Source organism: Barbatula barbatula (genome assembly GCF_947034865.1).
Source record: "Barbatula barbatula genome assembly, chromosome: 23".
Taxonomy (NCBI): domain Eukaryota; kingdom Metazoa; phylum Chordata; class Actinopteri; order Cypriniformes; family Nemacheilidae; genus Barbatula; species Barbatula barbatula.
This window is the reverse complement of record NC_136786.1, coordinates 7236265-7254925: the sequence shown is the minus strand read 5'-3', so window position 1 is coordinate 7254925 and position 18661 is coordinate 7236265. Positions and strand designations below refer to the sequence as shown.

The window sequence follows — 18661 nt, the reverse complement described above, 5'->3', positions numbered from 1 at the left end:
AATGCATTTAGTTTATTTAGCATCAGTTATAAAGGATGATTTACTGTAAAATCCTTTCCATTTTTTTCATATGTTAATTTTATGAAGCTTTTAACAATCTTAATCTTTTACAAATATTTTTGGTTTGTATTTCTCAGTAAGAGCATTTAAGCATGACATTCTATTTCATAGTCTATGACAACATGCAAAACACAACAATATAACATGGTTCTGATGTAACGTTACTCACTTGCATGGTTCAAGAAGGCTCTGTAACTTGTGCAGTTTATCCCACTCCGATGCAGTCAGCATGACTAACTTGTGTTTCTGTTGGGCCAGAGTAGTCTTAACAGCCTCTTCATTTCGTAAGAGACGGGTGATCATGTCGAGTGATATTGCGTTAATTGCGTTAAAAATATTAACGCGTTATTTTTCCCAGGGATTAATTAATCAAATTAACGCGTTAAATTCCCAGACTATTTTACAGATATTAGATTTCAAAGCAAAAGGTCTATAATTTACTGGATTTGTGCAATCTTTCCCTGGTTTGCGTATTGAAACTATCACCGCCTCCTTCCAATTTTGTGGAAATGTTTCTTCTTCCCAAATCTTATTGTAAAATTTTAATAAAGTATCCTTAGATGATTCACTAAGATGTTTTATCATTATATAGCAAATCTGATCCATGCCTGGAGCTGATTTCTTGGTAATTCTGGTCTTCGTAAATGGCAAATTAAATTTTTTCATTATTGTATTCCTCATTCTGAATTTGCTCTTTTAGAGAAGTATACATACTTTCCCCTTCCTTTTTTCCCCTCTACACTAATATTATTTGAGTTATGAATTTTTATCAAAAATCTTCGCCAACATTTCTGCTTTCTCTTTATCTCTTACAGCTGTTGTTTCTCCATCCCTCAATATCGGATACCCATATTCGGTCTTTATCCCATTCATTATTTTTATCACTCCTCATATTTGGCAGATTTCTGTTCCCCTTCTCACCGAATTACAAAATTTCCTCCAAAAATTCTTCTTTGAATTTTTAATGATTCTCCTTACATTTGCTTGTTTTCTTTTATATTCAATAAAATTCTGAAAACTATAATTCTTTTTTAACATTTTAGAAATTGAATTGCTTTATCACACTCCACCATGGTACAATCTTCTTTATTTCATTTCATTTCCTTTCCTTTCCTTTCCTTTCCTTTTCGACAAGGTACACGTAACGCTAGACTTTACACGAGACATTCAGTAACCGACAAGGGAACAAAGGAAACACAGAGTATAAATAGTCTTCGGTGATGACACTGATGGCTGGCAGGTGCGGGAAACGAAGTGATTACGGATGACGAACAGGTGCGGGATCGTTAGAAATCAAGTCCATAGGGAAAACAAGCAGGGAAACAGACGGGAGTGTTACATGCGCATATCATAACCGCGGTCAAGCCAGCCGCAGTTCGAAAAAACACGGTCAAGCCAGCCGCCGTTTGATTCATTATGCGCGCATACTTAGTAGACTACGGTAATTTCTAGAAACACCGCTTTTAAAGCTTTATTTAAATGCGGATCATCTGTGTGTCTCCTCAATATTATATATTTTGTTTTACGTTTAGAATTTCCATAATTGTTGAACATTTTTGTCAGAATGTTTGCATTATGCATGTTGTGAAAGCAATGTCTCCGTCTGCAACTTTTGTTTAACAGTTACTGTTACTGATATTTCCATCAAATAAAACGTGTTAAAATTGTTTTACCTGTAGCCTACTCCTGTGAAATTATTTTTTTAATGTGTATCCTATAGTAAATGTGTTGTTAGTGTCTAAATGATTAGCTACAAAATGCAAATACATGATTTTAATGCAGTAACATAAATTTGTACAAGTTTAACTGTGGAATGGCTTTTAAAAGCGTATTATAGCGTTTTGAAAAAACATGCTTTCCTACTATAATGACTAATAACTAATGGTAATGGTTTACTGTAGCATTTGGGGGAAATTGTCATTTTTCCACTTTAAATGCCTATAGAAACATGATTTCTAATAAGTTTCACAAACAGCTGGTCGGACTCTGTAGGGGGCATCCCACACTATATGCACACCATATATGGACTCATTTTACTGTAGCATTTGGTAGAAATTGCGATTTTTCCACTTTAAATGCCTATAGAAACATGATTTCTAATAAGTTTCACAAACGGATGGTCGGATCCTGTAGGGGGCATCCCACACTATATACACACCATATATGGACTTATTTTACTGTAGCATTTGGGAGAAATGGTCATTTTTTCACTTTAAATGCCTATAGAAACTTGATTTCTAATAAGTTTCACAAACGGATGGTCTCTTCCTGTAGGGGGCATCCCACACTATATACACACCATATATGGACTAATTTTACTGTAGCATTTGGTAGAAATTGCGATTTTTCCACTTTAAATGCCTATAGAAACATGATTTCTAATAAGTTTCACAAACGGATGGTCGGATCCTGTAGGGGGCATCCCACACTATATACACAACATATATGGACTTATTTTACTGTAGCATTTGGGAGAAATTGTCATTTTTCCACTTTAAATGCCTATAGAAACATGATTTCCAATAAGTTTCACAAACGGATGGTCTGATCCTGTAGGGGGCATCCCACACTATATACACACCATATATGGACTTATTTTACTGTAGCATTTGGGAGAAATGGTCATTTTTTCACTTTAAATGCCTATAGAAACTTGATTTCTAATAAGTTTCAAAAACGGATGGTCTCTTCCTGTAGGGGGCATCCCACACTATATACACACCATATATGGACTAATTTTACTGTAGCATTTGGTAGAAATTGTGATTTTTCCACTTTAAATGCCTATAGAAACATGATTTCTAATAAGTTTCACAAACGGATGGTCGGACTCTGTTGGGGGCATCCCACACTATATGCACACCATATATGGTCTAATTTTACTGTAGCATTTGAGAGAAATTGTAATTTCTCCACTTTAAATGCCTATAGAAACATGATTTCTAATAAGTTTCACAAACGGATGGTCGGATTCTGTAGGGGGCATCCCACACTATATGCACACCATATATGGCCTCATTTTACTGTAGCATTTGGGAGAAATTGTCATTTTTCCAATTTAAATGCCTATAGAAACATGATTTCTAATAAGTTTCACAACCGGATGGTCGGACTCTGCAGGGGGCATCCCACAGTATATGCACACCATATATGGACTTATTTTACTGTAGCATTTGGGAGAAATTGTCATTTTTCCACTTTAAATGCCTATAGAAACATGATTTCTAATAAGTTTCAAAAACGGATGGTCGGTTCCTGTAGGGGGCATCCCACACTATATGCACACCATACCTGGACTCATTTTAATGTAGCATTTGGGAGAAATGGTCATTTTTCCACTTTAAATGCCTATAGAAACATGATTTCTAATAAGTTTCAAAAACGGATGGCCAAAATTGTCATTTTTCTGCTTCAAAAGTTATAGACACATTAATTATAAATTGAAAGGTACATTCTCTGAAGAAATTGTAAAGTGGTGCTAATGTGGCAAAATGCTGGTGTTGGGCTAGGGGGATGACCCTTCAAACCACTAGTGAAACAGCCAACCCCCATGTCTCTACGATGTTCTGATGCAAAGATGAAGGTTTTGCTATTGGCCCTAACGGTTGCGTGGCTTGGCATTAAACAATTTTTTTTAAAACTCCGAGGTATAAGTGAAATGAACCAACTCCCATGTCTCTACGATGTTCTGATGCAGAGATATACATCTTGTAAAATAAGTAAACCTATTTGGTTGCAATGGGCGTGGCTTAAAAGCTTCACAATGATCCTGTGACAGATTAATTGAATGCCTGAGTCAAATGAGACCACCCCTTGTCTCTACGACACTGTGTGGACAAGATATCAATGTGGGCCATTTATAATGGAAGTCTATAGGATCGGTTACTAAGTCCATGTAAATGGTTGCTATGGGCGTGGCTTCATATCTTTTTGAAGTTCCTGGGATGATGATTCTTTGCCTGGTACTGCTAAGTTATATCATGCGGGACATTTTAACTCCTTATATGGGCATCCATTATAGTCAGTGGGGCTTTTTGGGGGTGCTCCCACGCCCCAGGGGTGCAACTTACAACCCATTGTGAGGTATGTTCTTACAGGGCCTGCCAGCCTCTTCAAATGTCGTTACCAGCATGTATCTCAACGAAATTCTCGCTCGGAGCTACGACCCGCTGAAATTTGTCGTAGAGTTAAGTCAATGGGATTTTTGGGGCGAGTTTTTGCCCCCCTATCATACCCCCAACGCCTGATCGCTTATAAAGGTCATAGCTCACCATTCCTCAATAAGCCAGACGATTTGTTACGACTAGTTACGGGCCGAAAAAAAGTCACAATAATAATTATTTGTGCATATAGTGTGGAATGCCCCCTACAGGAACCGACCATCCGTTTGTGAAACTTAATAGAAATCAAGTTTCTATAGGCATTTAAATAGGATAAATTACAATTTCCCTCGAATGCTACAGTAAAATAAGTTCATATATTGTGTGCATATAGTATGGGATGCACCCTACAGGAAGAGACCATCTGTTTGTGAAACTTATTAGAAATCACGTTTCTATAGGCATTTAAATTGGGAAAATCGCCATTTCTCCCAAATGCTACAGTAAAATGAGTCCATATATGGTGTGCATATACTGTGGGATGCCCCCTACAGGAAGAGACCATCTGTTTGTGAAACTTATTAGAAATCACGTTTCTATACTATAGGCATTTAAATTGGGAAAATCACCATTTCTCCCAAATGCTACAGTAAAATGAGTCCATATATGGTGTGCATATACTGTGGGATGCCCCCTACAGGAAGAGACCATCTGTTTGTGAAACTTATTAGAAATCACGTTTCTATACTATAGGCATTTAAATTGGGAAAATCGCCATTTCTCCCAAATGCTACAGTAAAATGAGTCCATATATGGTGTGCATATACTGTGGGATGCCCCCTACAGGAAGAGACCATCTGTTTGTGAAACTTATTAGAAATCACGTTTCTATAGGCATTTAAATTGGGAAAATCACCATTTCTCCCAAATGCTACAGTAAAATGAGTCCATATATGGTGTGTATATAGTGTGGGATGCCCCCTACAGGAAGAGACCATCCGTTTGTGAAACTTATTAGGAATCACGTTTCTATAGGCATTTAAATTGGAAAAATGACAATTTCTCTCAAATGCTACAGTAAAATGAGTCCATATATGGTGTGTATATAGTGTGGGATGCCCCCTACAGGAAGAGACCATCCGTTTGTGAAACTTATTGGAAATCATGTTTCTATAGGCATTTAAATTGGAAAAATGACAATTTCTCCCAAATGCTACAGTAAAATGAGTCCATATAGGGTGTGCATATACTGTGGGATGCCCCCTACAGGATCCGACCATCCGTTTGTGAAACTTATTGGAAATCATGTTTCTATAGGCATTTAAAGTGGAAAAATGACAATTTCTCTCAAATGCTACAGTAAAATGAGGCCATATATTGTGTGCATATACTGTGGGATGCCCCCTAAAGGATCCGACCATCCTTTGGGGAACTTATTAGAAATCATGTTTCTATAGGCATTTAAAGTGGAAAAATGACAATTTCTCCCAAATGCTACAGTAAAATGAGTCCATATATGGTGTGTATATAGTGTGGGATGCCCCCTACAGGAAGAGACCATCCGTTTGTGAAACTTATTGGAAATCATGTTTCTATAGGCATTTAAATTGGAAAAATGACAATTTCTCCCAAATGCTACAGTAAAATAAGTCCATATATGGTGTGCATATAGTGTGGGATGCCCCCTACAGGATCCGACCATCCGTTTGTGAAACTTATTAGAAATCATGTTTCTATAGGCATTTAAAGTGGAAAAATTACAATTTCTCTCAAATGCTACAGTAAAATGAGGCCATATATTATGTGCATATACTGTGGGATGCCCCCTACAGGATCCGACCATCCGTTTGTGAAACTTATTGGAAATCATGTTTCTATAGGCATTTAAATTGGAAAAATGACAATTTCTCCCAAATGCTACAGTAAAATGAGTCCATATATGGTGTGTATATGGTGTGGGATGCCCCCTACAGGAAGAGACCATCCGTTTGTGAAACTTATTGGAAATCATGTTTCTATAGGCATTTAAATTTCAAAAATGACAATTTCTCTCAAATGCTACAGTAAAATGAGGCCATATATTATGTGCATATACTGTGGGATGCCCCCTACAGGATCCGACCATCCGTTTGTGAAACTTATTAGAAATTATGTTTCTATAGGCATTTAAAGTGAAAAAATTACAATTTCTCTCAAATGCTACAGTAAAATGAGTCCATATAGGGTGTGCATATACTGTGGGATGCCCCCTACAGGATCCGACCATCCGTTTGTGAAACTTATTGGAAATCATGTTTCTATAGGCATTTAAAGTGGAAAAATGACAATTTCTCCCAAATGCTACAGTAAAATGAGTCCATATATGGTGTGTATATAGTGTGGGATGCCCCCTACAGGATCCGACCATCCGTTTGTGAAACTTATTAGAAATCATGTTTCTATAGGCATTTAAAGTGAAAAAATTACAATTTCTCTCAAATGCTACAGTAAAATGAGTCCATATATGGTGTGCATATACTGTGGGATGCCCCCTACAGGATCCGACCATCCGTTTGTGAAACTTATTAGAAATCATGTTTCTATAGGCATTTAAAGTGAAAAAATTACAATTTCTCTCAAATGCTACAGTAAAATGAGGCCATATATTGTGTGCATATACTGTGGGATGCCCCCTACAGGATCCGACCATCCGTTTGTGAAACTTATTGGAAATCATGTTTCTATAGGCATTTAAAGTGGAAAAATGACAATTTCTTCCAAATGCTAAAGTAAAATGAGTCCATATATGGTGTGTATATAGTGTGGGATGCCCCCTACAGGATCCGACCATCCGTTTGTGAAACTTATTAGAAATAATGTTTCTATAGGCATTTAAAGTGAAAAAATTACAATTTCTCTCAAATGCTACAGTAAAATGAGGCCATATATTGTGTGCATATACTGTGGGATGCCCCCTACAGGATCCGACCATCCGTTTGTGAAACTTATTAGAAATCATGTTTCTATAGGCATTTAAAGTGAAAAAATTACAATTTCTCTCAAATGCTACAGTAAAATGAGGCCATATATTGTGTGCATATACTGTGGCATGACCCCTACAGGATCCGACCATCCGTTTGTGAAACTTATTAGAAATCATGTTTCTATAGGCATTTAAAGTGGAAAAATGACAATTTCTCCCAAATGCTACAGTAAAATGAGTCCATATATGGTGTGTATATAGTGTGGGATGCCCCCTACAGGAAGAGACCATCCGTTTGTGAAACTTATTGGAAATCATGTTTCTATAGGCATTTAAATTGGAAAAATGACAATTTCTCCCAAATGCTACAGTAAAATAAGTCCATATATGGTGTGCATATAGTGTGGGATGCCCCCTACAGGATCCGACCATCCGCTTGCAAAACTTATTAGAAATCATCTTTCTATAGGCATTTAAAGTGGAAAAATTACAATTTCTCTCAAATGCTACAGTAAAATGAGGCCATATATTGTGTGCATATACTGTGGGATGCCCCCTACAGGATCCGACCATCCGTTTGTGAAACTTATTAGAAATCATGTTTCTATAGGCATTTAAATTGGAAAAATTACAATTTCTCCCAAATGCTACAGTAAAATGAGTCCATATATTGTGTGCATATACTGTGGGATGCCCCCTACAGGATCCGACCATCCGTTTGTGAAACTTATTAGAAATCATGTTTCTATAGGCATTTAAAGTGAAAAAATTACAATTTCTCTCAAATGCTACAGTAAAATGAGTCCATATATGGTGTGCATATACTGTGGGATGCCCCCTACAGGATCCGACCATCCGTTTGTGAAACTTATTAGAAATCATGTTTCTATAGGCATTTAAAGTGAAAAAATTACAATTTCTCTCAAATGCTACAGTAAAATGAGGCCATATATTGTGTGCATATACTTAGGGATGCCCCCTACAGGATCCGACCATCCGTTTGTGAAATTTATTAGAAATCATGTTTCTATAGGCATTTAAAGTGGAAAAATGACAATTTCTCCCAAATGCTACAGTAAAATGAGTCCATATATGGTGTGTATATAGTCCGGGATGCCCCCTACAGGAAGAGACCATCCGTTTGTGAAACTTATTGGAAATCATGTTTCTATAGGCATTTAAATTGGAAAAATGACAATTTCTCCCAAATGCTACAGTAAAATAAGTCCATATATGGTGTGCATATAGTGTGGGATGCCCCCTACAGGATCCGACCATCCGCTTGCGAAACTTATTAGAAATCATCTTTCTATAGGCATTTAAAGTGGAAAAATTACAATTTCTCTCAAATGCTACAGTAAAATGAGGCCATATATTGTGTGCATATACTGTGGGATGCCCCCTACAGGATCCGACCATCCGTTTGTGAAACTTATTAGAAATCATGTTTCTATAGGCATTTAAGTTGGAAAAATTACAATTTCTCTCAAATGCTACAGTAAAATGAGTCCATATATGGTGTGCATATACTGTGGGATGCCCCCTACAGAGTCCGACCATCCGTTTGTGAAACTTATTAGAAATCATGTTTCTATAGGCATTTAAAGTGGAAAAATGACAAATTCTCCCAAATGCTACAGTAAAATGAGTCCATATATGGTGTGCATATACTGTGGGATGCCCCCTACAGAGTCCGACCATCCGTTTGTGAAACTTATTAGAAATCAAGTTTCTATAGGCATTTAAAGTGAAAAAATGACCATTTCTCCCAAATGCTTCAGTAAAATGAGACCATATATGGTGTGCACATAGTGTGGGATGCCCCCTACAGGAAGAGACCATCCGTTTGTGAAACTTATTAGAAATCGTGTATGAAAACCACTAAACTTGTTTTGAACACATTGTTTTTACAATAAAGTAGGCCTACTTTAGCCTACAGAAATTATAATGCAAACATTCCGAAAAAATACATAAATTACTACAAAAACGACATATTCTAAACGTAAAACGCAATATATAATATTGAGGAGACACACAGACGATCCGCATTTAAATAAAGCTTTTAAAGCGGTGTTTCTAGAAAGTACCGTAGTTTACGAAGTATGGGCGCATAATGAATCAAACGGCGGCTGGCTTGACCGTGTATTTTCGAACTGCGGCTGGCTTGACCGCGGTATATCATAATACTCTTTACAGGGTGTCCGCGCGGTAGTAAAAATAATCTACCACAATTATGGCCCTTTAAAGGTAGTAAAAGGTTACAAACGCAATTTGACTTAGTAGTAAATTTTTCATCACCACCACAATATATAATGAGTTTCCATATTTTGCTTAATATTTGTGTCTCCATGTTTTATCTTCATCTAGCCTAGTTTAAAAATATATACGGTGCTAACAGTGAGTCGGAGTTGATAGCAATGACGTAGAAGTAAAATGTGTATTGAGTTCTTTGTTGGACTATCAGCGATGCCAACAACATCCCTATTTCGTTGTTTTGCGATGCTAGCAGCACTACACATGTCGCGGCAAATCATGCCAACTCGAGGTCAGCTGTTATCGCACCATCTCAGCAGCAAACCAGTGCCACCAGCACCACCATGACAGCGATAGCCAGACAGCAGATTTTAACTCAGGGCTGAGGTTTTGAGAGCTTTTGATTGTTGTTTCTAACCTGCTTAACTTATGTGATAAGACATGAATATAATGTTAATCCTAAACAAAGTTTTTATTATCACTGTCAATAAATATCTGTTTTAAATCATCTATATTGTGCTTAAGCCTTGGCAATGAATATGGTCTGGTCCAGGTACGTCGTCACAACGTAACGGTGTAAACTAGGAATACTCATACGGTGCTGCACACTATTGACAATATTGAGCTGAAGCTTGATTTGACAATTAAATCGCAATGGTAATGTCTGTCAAAAAAAATAGCAATTAGATAATTTCTCCAAATAACACAAGGCCTAATGTGTATACACGATTTAAGATAAAAAGCGCTGTATTTTCCACAATTACATTTACATTTAGTCATTTAAAAGACGCTTTTATGCAAAGCGACTTCAAAGAGTTGAGGGAGCAATAAGCGATATGTCATAAAAGAGCAATAGTACGATAGGTGTTTCAACAAAAGCTAAACCACTACTTGTTGAGAGAAGAGAGAGGGTTAGTTTTTTATCATTTGTCTGTCAAGTATTCACAGAAGAGATGGGTTTTAAGTATTTTTTTTGAAGGTTGTGAGAGATGTGGTTGACTAGGCCGAGTTAAGAAGAATGTTCCACCAGGAAGGAGTTGTGAAGGAAAATGTCTACCTTTCACATGTGATATTTGTTTATTATTAACTCACCTTTTCTTTAAAAGTTTAAATAAATGGTTTGTGTCAAAACTCTAAAACGAGCTTTACCTGTGCCGACATGTGTAACCGGTTCTACCTGAATCACAGCGGTGTGTTCAAAGTACAAACCATAGATCTGGCATAGGAAACAGGCGCTCTAACCCCGAGGCCACGTTTTCCACAAACCTCATGTGTGGGCAGTCACATCAGGAAGTCAATAGTGAAGTCGGCGGAGCAAATTTTAGAGAGCGATCTATATTCGGTTATCCATCTCATTTCGTTTTAGCGTTTAACATAAAATGATGTTGCAAGGATCCCGCAACAAAAATGTTTGGTTCTCAGAATATTCCCCTAACGTTATTTTTTGGTTACCAGAACGTTATTTTCTAGGGTTGTTTTCTTTATGGAAATACTACGTTAGTTTCTGGTTCCCATAACGTTCTGGAAACCAAAAATTAACGTTAAGGGAACGTTCCGCTAATGTTATTGAAACCATGAAACTAACTGTGGCGAGGGGGCGTGGTTTAGCGAGGTCCGCAGCGGGAGAGAGAGCCGGGAGACAAGCGGTGAGTCAGTGGGGCATCTGCAAACAATCAACATCTGTATCTCGTTTCAGTAAGGGCGCGGGGAGACCGGATATAAGGGTGAAGAGAACCGGGGAGAGAGAGACGGACTGACGACGGGCTCTACAGTGAGGAACTATATCAGCTTGGAAAGCTCTACCCGGACTTCGAACCATAACTGACTACTCGCAGCGCTGTTGGAGAAACAGCCACCTGAGTTGTTGTGAATTACCTTCTTTGCTAACTCTATTGTGAATTAAGAATAAAAGCCTGTGTCAGTCCAGCCAACCACGTCCTCTGAGATCGTTACGCTGACGATTTATTTCCGTAAAACTAACCAAATACAAACCTTTAAACGTTAGTTTATAATATCTGTCTCGGGTCCGTTTGGCCTCACTACACGTCAGTAATAAATACATTCATGCTGTTCTTTTATCCATCGCTTGTCTAATCTAATGAATATAAATCATCCCACACAATATGGAGGATGAAAATCATGCATTAGATTATTCTTTTAGCCTAAAAAATATTTTTTTCATTACTGAAGTAGCATAGTTTTCGATTTAAACCGCAGAGTATAATTTCTAATGTCTAATCAGACATTATAGATATTGAAATAAAATAACCAGTGACTTAAACACAATATTTAAATCAGATTTATACTGACAGAATAATAAACATTTAATTATCTTCAGGCTAACAATATTCTTGTCTCACCACAGAAGTATAGCGCGGCTGTAACTTAGATATAACAATCAAAAGCCCCGACTTTCAGTCAAATCAATCGAAAATATAGGTTTACTCTCAAATATGTACGTTTTTTAATAAAACAAAAAGAAGAACAATTGAACGTTATTTTCTGATTATGTTCTGGTTGCAAAAAAGAACCATTAGGGAATATTGTTATCTGGTTATTTTCTGGTTGCTCAAAACAATAACCAAAAGGGAACCAAAAACTAATGTTAGGAGAACGTTTAGTAACCAGTACACAGATTTATTGTCAAGGGTGCAGTACGCATGAACGAAAACAGAAATTATATAGAAAAATATTAAATCTTTATTATGAACAAGTTCTATTAAGTTAACTTCACACGGTCATTTTCACAAACTTAAACCAAAAAAAGAAAATTAAAATAAACACCCGCAGGGGGCGCTATTTTCCTCCTCATACTCAATTCACCACTTTCGTGACACAGGGCAAAATGTCAAGCACGGCAGTTTGTGGACATATTTACCCGCAGCCCACATCTATACTGCATTTGGCTATACATTTACTTTTAGCAGATGCTTTTATCCAAAGCGACTTACAAAGAGTTCGGGGAGCAATAAGCGATATGTCATAAAAGCGCAATAGTACAATATGTGCTAATACAAAGTTACTAGTTTCAACAAAAGCTAAACCACTATAGGCCTACAGTCAAACCACTAGACAAATGCAGCACGAGAGCGTATAACCACAATCGCCACCAGACGAACAAACATACACGAAAAAACACGTCAAGCCAACAAAATAAGTTTAAGTACAAGAACAGTATGTTGGCTTGACAGAGTCAACCTTAGAAATGCAGCATTAGCATTAATGAAAAACGAAAATGATATGAATCTAAATTTAATTGAAAAACAAACCACAGGTAAAACATATTTTTTGGGAGCACATATCGACAATTATCAAGATTATCATAATTGTAAAAAACAGCATTATTTTGCCAAGTAGGCTATTGTTGGCATCAATATTGATTTTGCATAGGCCTATTAACCTGCCCTTCCCGTAAACGCCTAAAATCTTTTTTATTAAACTTACCAGATATGTTGACGAACAAATAAAGCATGCCAGAAGAAACACATGAAGACGTCCTAACCTGTAAACTGATGATACACAGAAATATACTTGTTAATCTCTGTAAATCATTTAAACCTGCAATAAAACACACATATAAACCCCCAGCTACTTTACCAGATGGATCCGATTTATTTGTCGATGGTATGACCATGATTAATGTTTTTGCTTATAAAACAATTGTAAAAAATAATTCTCATGAGTCATATACAGCAACGATACAGAGGACAAGCAGGTTTATAGAATGATTGGACTTTGTCCTATTCACTCAATATTACCAGGTATAAGGGGTGGAGTTTGCCTTATATTTAAAAGTGTCACCTTAGTAACAGTGTCTTTAAAGGGTCAAATCTAATGTACTGAAGAGACTGAGAAGCGTTTCCCCAGTCTTTTTGTTATGAAGGGGCCACAGTCCGATATTTATTATAAATCAGAAAAACGACATTATGACTTTCATCACGCCAATGAAAGACAAGTTGGCAAGATAATGAAGGTGACTGACAGATCATGTCAACCGCCACAGCTTCTGCACGGGTATTGCGGTGTAAGGCAGGTCAGAACGTGAAGAGCTGCTTTTCGTTAGGCTTTTTGAAAAGTTCTGTCACGGTTTCCCTCATGGACTTCACTAGCCATGCGCTGCTGCACCTGTTTCGTGTCTGTAATCCCCACTCCTGCCCAGCATCAGGCTCATCACCCATATATATATACTCAATCTGTGTCCTTGTTCATTGTCTGGTATTGTTTATGTTAACGTGTTTTTCCTGTTCCTGTCTCCCCATGGATCTAATCCCTTTGGATTATATTTATGGGGGTAAATTGATGCCTAAATCATTGAAAATGGACATACTAAAAAAGTCACAAATAGATATTACAACCTGTAAACACAAAACACAATCTACAAATACATTAAAAATCTGCAAACAAACTCCTCATGATCCGCAAATGTAAAACAAGATCTACAAATAGATAAAAAATCCACAAACAGACTCTTCATGACATTCAAATATAAAATGCGACCTACAAATAGATTTACAATCCGCAAACCAACTCTTTATGATTCACAAATAGAAATCAGTGACTTGTACTTGACAACCAGAATTTGAATAAATGCAAAGTGATTTGTCTGCGCATGAGGGTCATTATTTGTTTGTAGATTGTGTTGCATTTGTTTTAAGAATTTTGGCACAACTTTTTCGCTGTTTTTTCCATTAAAAAATCTACAAATAACCTCCTCACAATTTGCAAACAAACACAGCCTAACTTGTATTTTCAAAGCACTGTAAAAAGACATTCTTACTCATTCTGTGCAAAGCTCAGCATGCAAGTGTTGAATCTGTGTTTGCAGATCACAGGGCATTCACAGATCCCTCTGCACACGTCTACAGATCTTTTTGGCACTATCTTTCCGCAGAGTGTGTGATTACGAACCACACGCGTAGTCAGCCAATCAGGGGTATTGCTTCAATGTAATGTCACGCCCCCTCAATGTGATGTCACGCCCCTCAATAAGCCCTTTTCAAAATAAGAGCTGATACTTCTCGGATGGGTTGGCTAGGCTCGCTGCCATTTACCGTTGCCGGTGTCACAGCGCTGGGGAGGGGCGGACCGACCGACGCAAGATGGGTTGTCAGGTAGGCTAAGCTGTCGATCGACTAAGTAGCTGCGGGACATTTAAAGAACAACTTTATCGCACCCCAGTACTATCGTTGAAAGTGCCCAGAACCGGAGAACCCGGACCGGAGGTGGCCCAATCTGTTTCCAGACCTGACAAACTGCTGTGTGTCTGTGTTTTGTGTGTTTGTTTCTCTGTGCTGGAGTTCTTTTAAGAACTTGATGGCTTTATCCTGATTGTTATTAAATTTATTATGATTTTTGAACTTGCGTCTTTATTATATTCCCACACAAAATAGATATTTTATTCGTCAAGCATTGGATTTAATTGTATTACCATCCATTCGCATGGATAGTGACATTGCTTTCTTCTGTATGTTGATTCAGCATCTTAAACCTCTCTGGTGCAATCTAGTCCATATTTGAGGGCTTTTGCCATAGTGTTTTTTTACTCAAGAATAAACATGCCAAGCATTTATCACCACACTTTAATGAAGATCTCATGTTAAATTAAGGTATGGGAAGTTACAGGCAAAACTGTCTTTTCCCTCAGCTGTCACTGCGTTGCTGCCCATTGTTGTGCCACGCATCACACACTGGCAACAACCTACACACTATAGCCTATAGATAAATATGTAACCATCTATCTAGATGGAAGCATATAAAATGAGCTAAACCTTAAACATCTAGGTTACAGCATTGAAATCCAACATCCAGCTTAACAATAATACAGGAACATCATGGTTATGAAACACTGATGGGATCGTTATACTGCATTTGGACTATTTTTACTGTTCATTGTTTAGGTGAATGTCACTACTACTTTCACTTAAGTAAGGTTTTCAAAGCAAGACTTTTGCCTGTCCTGTAGTGTTTTCACAGTCTGGTCGTACGACTTTTCTGAGGTACTCTAAAGAAACTGAATACTATTTACACCACCCTAAAACAAAAAATTCCCTACATATTGTATAATTCCCCAATTAGCCTACTGTATAAACTAATTTTATTCATCACAATCAAGCTTTATATTTGATACAGTATTAACTTAGGGCAGGCCTATATCATATTCCGATAAATCTAACTAACTTAGCACATTGATATGGACCATTGTCCCCCTCTCCTCAGTTGGTTCACTCCACCGTTTTTTTTATACGCCTAACCTTAGTTTTTTTAGCCCATGGTGGAGGCATCTTCCTGCAGCTTTCCTGGCACGTGTAAAGCGTTATTGACTGGGAGGAGGACATCAGCCGTCAAGACAATGGACACACTGGGGTGACTGTTCCAATACTGCAAAGCCCTCTGAATCCTGAGCAGATGGAGCAGCTTAAGTCAGCTATTGACCCTATGGGACCCTCAGATTCCCATGGCATGGACATTTACATCAACACGGTGCAATTTGTGGAATCACTCATTGAAATGGTTAATGGGTGGTGACTGCCCAACATGTGGACCAACTGTAGAGTTCCCTTTCGAGAGCGGTCACTTCGACATTGCGGAGACCGCATATGAAACTCCTCCTCTTTTTCACTTTTCCTGAAGTCCTATAGGATAACGCCAGTTAAAAAACTGGCCAATTGTCGCAAGACATGCACAGTATGCAAATACTGACGAGTCTAGACAGTATAATTACAGTGCATGTGACGACAATCCTCAGAATCTTCTTTTCAGGCTGCCATCGTTGAAGACGCAACTGGATACTTCTTCACCGCATCCGATGGCTTCTTTCTGTCGTCTCTGCGCGGGCCCCATTGGCCCGCAGGATACTCACGAGCGCTGCATTGCCTGCCTGGGCCCTGCCCATGCGGAGGATGCACTCTGCGAGTCCGATTGCGCGCACTGTGCGGACCTGCCGGCGCGTGTTTTGAGGACTCGCAGGAACATTGCTCGTGGACTCATAGGGTCGAGGCTCACTGCCGCCAACGAGCCGCTGGTGAGTCCACCCACTCCACGAGGTGGCGGCGACGACCCGGCTCCGGGCCCCCGTCCTCTGCCGTCACCTCATTCCCCAGTCCTCTACGTCGACGAGGTCCTTCGTCCTCCGCCTTCCATCGCGGACGCCGTTTCCTTCGGCGTCGAGGAGGACGATGACTCCATGTCCATATCAGCTTCGGGCAAGGACTGGGCAGGATCGGAGCGTGATCGTCCAGATCCGGAGAGCACCCCGGACCTCCACGAGGAGTTCGTCAGGGTTCTCGAAAAAGCCGTAAGCGAGCTCGACATCACCTGGGATCCACCTGAGATGCCGGCGAAGAGTAAGCTCGACTCCTGGTACTTTCAGGCGAGTCGCCGCCAGGCCACGTCGAAAAGGAGCTCGCCGTTCTTCCCAGATGTCCACGAGCACGTGGTGAAGACGTGGTCAGCACCTCAGTCGGCGCGCGTCCACGCTGCTAAGCCGGCCATGTTCGCCCACGTGGTCGGGGCCGAGGCCCACGGTTACGTGCGCATGCCACCCGTCGAGGAGACCCTCGCCGCTCATTTGTGCCCTTCCGCATCCTCGCTGGGCTCGGACCCAGGCCTGCCCTCGAAGCCGTGGAGGTTTACCGCCCATCTCGCTGGTAAGGCATACGCATCCGCTGGCGAGGCCGCCTCCGCCTTGCACACTATGGCGGTGCTGCAGGTGTTCCAGGCAAAGATCCTTCAGTCGCTGGATAGCGGCAGCGTGGAGACGGACGCTACGCGGGATCTGAGGGCAGCGACCGACTTCGCGCTGATGGCTACGAAACGCACCGCTCAGGCTATCGGCAGATCTATGGGGTTTATGGTCGTCCTCCACCGTCATCTGTAGCTTACGCTGGCGGATCTAAAAGACGCCGATCGTAAGTCCCTGCTCAACGCACCGATCACTCCCTCCGGCCTCTTTGGTGACGTCGTGGAGTCGGTAGTAGAGCGTTTTGGTGAGGCGCAAAAGCGCGCCAAGGCCATGAGTCACGTGCTGCCTCGACGCTCTTACCAACCGTCTCGGAGAGCCCGCTCTTCATCCGCGCCTCACTCCTCGCAGAGACCCGCCAAACAGCACGTGGACGAGCGACCGCTGGAGTCTCACGCGCAAGATATTTTCCCGCCAGTGCATTTAGCCTCGCTGAGCCAGCGCGCTACCCTAAACGGTCCGATGACGGTAACCCCCGATCAGATTCGGCCGTTATGTCTGTTTCTGGACGCGTGGAAAGCCATCCCAGGCATCTCTCTTTGGCTGCTAAACGTGATAGAACACGGGTACTCCCTGCAGTTCAGGCGCAGACCTCCCCGCTTCAGCGGTGTTTCGACTCAGTGGAGATGCGCGCTCGTCTCTCCCCAGAGAGGACGGAGTCCATCTCTTCAGCTCTACATTTGCTCAGGCTGGGCCGGTCTGTTCCCCTGAGGGAGTTCCAGTTTTGGGTCTCATGGCATCGGCGTCGGCGGTCTGCCACCTAGGTCTTCTGCACATGCGACCGCTTCAGTTCTGGCTGAAGGCTCGGGTTTCATGGAGAGTATGGTCCTCGGGTCGGGCGCGAGTCCCGGTTACACGCTGCTGCCTCGACGCCCTGAGTCCGTGGCGCGACCCGAGCATGTTCAGTCGGGGAGTTCCCCTGGGGCTGGTGACGAGACGCACAGTCGTTACGACGGATGCATCGTCCTCGGGATGGGGCATGCCGGCCTTTGGTCACAGTCTCTGAGGAAATGGCACATAAATCGCTTGGAACTAAAGGCGATGTCTCTTGCTCTTCATACTTTCCAGTCGAGGCTGGAGCAGAAACATGTTCTGATTCGCACCGACAACATGTCCGTGGTTTCGTACATAAATCGCCAGGGAGGGATCCGTTCCGGAGCTCTTTTCAAACAGGCGGCGGGTCTCCTACTGTGGGCGGATCGGCATATACTCTCTATCAGAGCAGCGCATATCCCCGGTCATCTGAACCGCGGAGCGGACATGCTTTCGAGGGAGGGTCTTCAGCACGGGGAATGGAGGCTTCATCCCGACACAGTCCTGTTAATTTGGGAACGCTTCGGGAAAGCGGAGGTGGATCTATTCGCGACAAGCGTTGTATTTCTCGCTGATCCATTCCCCTATGGGGAGCGACGCGCTGACGGGGCGTTGGCCGGTCGTTCCGCGTTACGCGTTTCCTCCGGTGAAGATTTTACCCCTAGTGCTGTGCAAAGTCAGAGAGGAGACGGCGTCAGTGATTCTCGTCGCTCCGTTCTGGCCGAATCAACCATG

General features: G+C 40.7%; 1 protein-coding gene across 4 annotated transcripts in view; it reads right to left on the bottom strand.

Moving 5' to 3' along the window:
* Nucleotides 1–13101, bottom strand: part of LOC306912158 (NXPE family member 4-like) — a 40102-nt gene extending 27001 nt beyond the window's left edge. For all 4 annotated transcript variants that reach the window (XM_079488053.1, XM_079488051.1, XM_079488050.1 and 1 more), the window contains exons 1-2: nt 12973–13101; nt 12820–12884 (exon numbers count right to left, since the gene is read on the bottom strand). In XM_079488053.1, the coding sequence (XP_079344179.1) occupies nt 12820–12884; nt 12973–13009 (102 nt within the window). In that variant the 5' untranslated portion in view covers nt 13010–13101. The remainder of the gene's footprint in view (nt 1–12819; nt 12885–12972) is intronic.
* Between the last annotated feature and the right edge of the window lie 5560 nt (nt 13102–18661).